At 40.5% G+C, this 4,647-nt stretch overlaps 1 protein-coding gene across 3 annotated transcripts in view; it reads left to right on the forward strand.

Annotated features, from left to right (window-relative positions):
• Positions 1-308, forward strand: part of phf2 (PHD finger protein 2) — a 54,167-nt gene extending 53,859 nt beyond the window's left edge. For 2 of the 3 annotated variants that reach the window (XM_015020677.1, XM_015020678.1), the window contains exon 22: positions 117-308. In XM_015020677.1, coding sequence (XP_014876163.1) covers positions 117-205 — 89 coding nt within the window. In that variant the 3' untranslated portion in view covers positions 206-308. The remainder of the gene's footprint in view (positions 1-116) is intronic. The other variant, XM_015020679.1, reaches the window with a different exon arrangement.
• Positions 309-4,647: the final 4,339 nt, after the last annotated feature.

Genomic DNA, 4,647 nt, shown 5'->3' on the forward strand with positions numbered 1-4,647 from the left:
TTTAATTTTTATCATGACATTATGGAAAATAATGAACTTTATCACAATATTCTAATTTTATGACCAGCACCTGTATATTCAAACTCATTTCCCGTCGTTTCTCCTTCTCTCCACAGCGAAGCGACTAAAGAAAGGCATGGCGACGGCCAAACAGAGACTGGGAAAGATCCTAAAGATCCATCGAAACGGAAAGCTCCTCCTGTAGCACGCAGCAGCAGGCCGTTGATGGACTGGGCCGGTTGACCGACTGGGCCCCGTCCCAGACTCGCAACCTGCTCGCTGACAAAAAGCCAACAAGAGGAGAATTAGGAAAAAAAGAAACAAAAAAACTGAAAAGACGCGGGAGCGGAGGAAAATCATGCATTTTTCAATTTCTAAGAAGAACATCACTCAGATAGGTTTTTGCCTCTACTTATACTTTATAACTTTCAGATATTAAAGTGTACAGAAGCTATTATAAATATTTTTTAAGAGAACATGTCTCATTTTACTACAGCTGTCATTTTATCAGGGGTTGCTCAATAGAAGTACGTTGCAGTCATTCCAAGATTTGCGAAAGTATCCCCTGCATGTGTATGAGTTGCATGCGTGCTTTAGGTCGGGGTCGGCGGGGTAGAAGGGTTTCGGGGGGATGCTAGGGTGGGGGGGGGGCTCCTACCCACGGATGCAGCTTATCATTGTCAGACTGAGACAGAATCTTCCTGGAGTGTCGGATCGGATCAGATCAGCACCAACCCCAAGCAGCATTTATGCCTTCACGTCCACACTTAACGTTCGCAGAGCACTATCAGCGCCGCCACTTATTTATTCTAGTTCGAGTCGTTAGATAGGAAAACGGAAAAAAAACGACTGTAAAGCACAAAGCACACCGAGTCCGGACGTTTCTCCAACGTGAACGTAGGACGACGCACATCGGCGGACCGGACCGGACCAGGGGAACCAGGGAGTGGGGGGAGGGGGGGAAACGGAGGAGCAGGGACGCGATGCGGGAACACGACGATAAGCCTCATCCCTGACAGAGACGCAGTCACACGGGGATACTTTCTCTCTTCCTTTGCTTCCACAGGCAGCACAGCACACTTCCCACTTGTTTCTGTGTGTGTGTTTTTTTTTTTTTTTTTTAAGGCCCCACTCTATAAAATTTAGCTTTGTACATAGCCTTTTAACTTTTTGTATCTTTTTTTTTTGCCTCCCACTTAATTCTACATTTTAACTTTTTTTTTTTTTTTTATAATTTAATTTGAAAAGTATCTATGTGTGTATATGAATTTCAGATATTGCCCTCCTTCTCCGTCTCTCCGGTCATCAGTGCTGCCTTGGGAAACAACAGAAAGAATTAGTCAACATGTTTATTGTCATATGGCCTTACATACACAAAGCTAACTGTATTGTGATTCTGTTTGAGCGAGAAGTGAAGCTTTGAGGAGAAAAAACTGTAGAAAAGAGAAAAAACAAACAAAAAAACCCCCACAAAGTTTCTATGACCAGCCACTTGTCCGACTTCTAGTATCCTGAAGGTTTCAGAATTATTTTACTAGCACCTTGTGAAGTGTTTCTGTGTCAGTGATGTAATTTATTAATGTTTGTAGCTTTTTTATACTTGTACAATTCTTAAGAGGTTTTGCTTTTGGATATATATCATCAAAGTTGTGAAACGACCCTTTAATTTTTAAATTTTTTTCCTCCATGTTGGGGTGCGTGTCGGAGGCGTCGCACTTAGAGCTCGCCGGTCGCCCTCCGCCCCGTCCCATCAGACGTGTGTAACGTGTTCCTGCAGCGGCGTCCATCGCGTCTCCACCGGGACATTCTCTCCTCTCGTCCTCTCAGCAATTACTTATTTTTTTGTTTTCCTTTCAGGTTTTTAATTTGTACAGTACATGTGTTGCTTTGTCGTGATTTATTTTTGTATGTCTGACTCATTAAATGCATCCACTGTGCCCCAGCAGTGAATCATACTTGTTCTTACTGTCTTCCTTGCTGTTTCACCTTAGTAATGTTACAGATGTTTTTGTTTTGTTTTTTTTACTTGAAGTTTTTTGTATTTTGATATTTTCTGTTTGATTTTGGTGCTTCCCAAGACGTGGAATATTTTCAAACTCCAGGAACTTACAGACATGTTGCTGAGTGACATTGTTGCCACTTGGTGACATGTCATTCTCCCATACGACTAGCGGGTCACCGATTGCAGTTTTCTGGATAATCGATGATTACCGATCTTTAAAAAGCCTGACCTGCCGATTCCGATTTTGGCCGATACCGATTTTTTTTTTTTTTTTTTGTCTGAAATGCCATTAAATGTAGCAAGAAAGTTGGCAACAGTGGGGCGACTACTGATAACTGCCAACCTGCAGATATGACCTGGTGAGCCGATCTGTCAGTCAGACCTCTAATGAGAGAACAGAAGAGGACAAAGTTCATTTTTAGACCTTTGTTGAGGCAGATAAGATCGGCTTCACATGTATCGACCGATCTCCCAAAATTAAGGAAATTGTCATCGATGAATCGGTGCACCCCTCGTTCAGAGGTCAGATCTGTTGCCTGATCAGAGGAACCGTTTTCTCCAATGTCGTGGTCGGATGCTAAGTATTCCCAGAGTTAAGTTGAAGAGTTTTTGTCTTCTTTGCCAGATACTTGAGAGAATTGTTGAAGGAACAGCTGGATGTCATCTGCATAAAAGTTAAGGAGATATTCTGAAAATATTCCAAGTGGGCTCGGAAGACAGCCATGAGTTCCCTCACGTGTTAGACCACTTGGAGTCTGACATGTGGTGGTTTATAAAAGAGTCTCTAACTCGTAATGAAATCACCAAAATAAATGACTTGAGGCTCGACTCTGACTTAGGATCAAATTCTTGAGATTTGACTTGGATTTAAGAAAAAGTCACTTTTAAATCTGGTTTGCATGGAACCTGAAAGCTTTGAAAATGGTTCCAAAGATCTCGACTAAACTATACAATATGCTGATTAAGACAGTGGACTGACAATGTCAAAGGCTTCTAAAATACCTAACGAGACTCAAACAGTAACTTTCACAGTGATTGCAGCCGTCATGGTGTCACTGGGTCCTTTAAGCAAAGTTGAAGGAATCTGTTGAATGCATTTTATGAAAACCAGATTGGTATTTACCAAACATTTGCATTGATCTTGAAGAAATTAGGAGGGTTTTCTTTGTAATATGTTTTTAAATAGCTGTAACTTAGAAACAGGCCTGTAATTAATTAGCTGAGAGGAGTCCAAGATGTTTTTCTTAATACCAGGTTTGATGACATCATATTGTCACCTTCCTAAAATAATACCCTAAATCACTACTTGATGAAAAAATAGGGAGGTGGTGATATTTAAACAGGAAGGAGAGACAACCGGTTCATCTTGGTCAGCAGAAATCAGCTAAGATAACAGAACTATGAAGCTCTTCAAGTCTGGTTTGTCCCCGAGTCCTATTTCCAGATGTCTGAAGGTCGTGGCTACAGGCAGGGATGAGCAGCATGGGAATGTCCAGCCATCATACTGTCCAGGAACGAGACGGGCTCTGTGTGCTGGAGACGAACAGGTTTTGATGTGAAATGTCTAAATCAACAACAGAACAAAAGATGAAGACCTTCTGAAGATGCCAGCTGGAAATGAAAAGACGGAGTCGTTATCCAAAGTGAAACATGTCCTGTACCGACGAGGGGTGAAAGGTCACTCAGGGAGGAAGAAGGTGTTCTCCTACAGCGTAACGTAGATTGTGAGTGGATTCAGAGACTCACCTTGTGCTGTTGAGGTCGTGTTCTGATTAAATGTTAGTTTGGCAGTAAGTTACACTGAGCGGGAAAACAAGGGAAGTTTGTAACCCTGGCAACACCATCCCACCTGTGAAGGGCAAAGTTCCAGTAAACTGTGAGAAGCTTGTGGCAGAAACCAGAGTTGGGTAATAACTAGTTACATTTACTCAATTACATTTACTTGATTAGCCTTTTTGTGGGGAAAAAAGTATTTTTAGGGGTATTTTTACAGTGCTGTATTTTTACTTGAGAAATTTTATCATGAAGTATCGATACTCTCCTTGAGTGAAATTTCTGGATTCTCTACCCACTGAAGGAAGAACAAACATGTTTTAACCAAAAATTCTGTTTGTTTGTTTTTTATTTCAAAAAATTGATTTGGAAAAATTTTATTTTCCCTGATTTTTTTATTTTTTGTTATATGAATTATTGTCATTTTGGTCCTTAAAATACCAGAATTTCCACTTAACTTTATATTTCCGTCCATCTGCTGATGTAATTAACTTTGAATGATTGATAATTTGATCAGTTATTAAGTACTTGAGTAAATAGAAATAATTTTGAAGGAGCTACATCAGGAAAGCTCTCATCTAATGTAACATCAGAGTGCAAAAAAATATGATTGTGTCCTTTTATGCACTGTATAAATAAATAGTTTCAGCTCTCTATATATATATGGTAGTTGCAAAACAAAACTGTAACCCTATTAGGCAAATGTCTGTTATGGCGCATCACCTAAGAATTTCTCAAGCTATTGGCCTAATTCAATCATGAATTCAGACAGGCAGAACTCTCGGCCACTAGATGGAGCCCAAGAAATATTTGAGCAGAGCCTGCTAAAAGCATAAGTAAACCACTTTGAGCACTGCAGCTCAATCACGTTA

Source organism: Poecilia latipinna, unplaced genomic scaffold (genome assembly GCF_001443285.1).
Source record: "Poecilia latipinna isolate Pla-1442-1.1 unplaced genomic scaffold, P_latipinna-1.0 Scaffold2634, whole genome shotgun sequence".
NCBI classification, from domain to species: domain Eukaryota; kingdom Metazoa; phylum Chordata; class Actinopteri; order Cyprinodontiformes; family Poeciliidae; genus Poecilia; species Poecilia latipinna.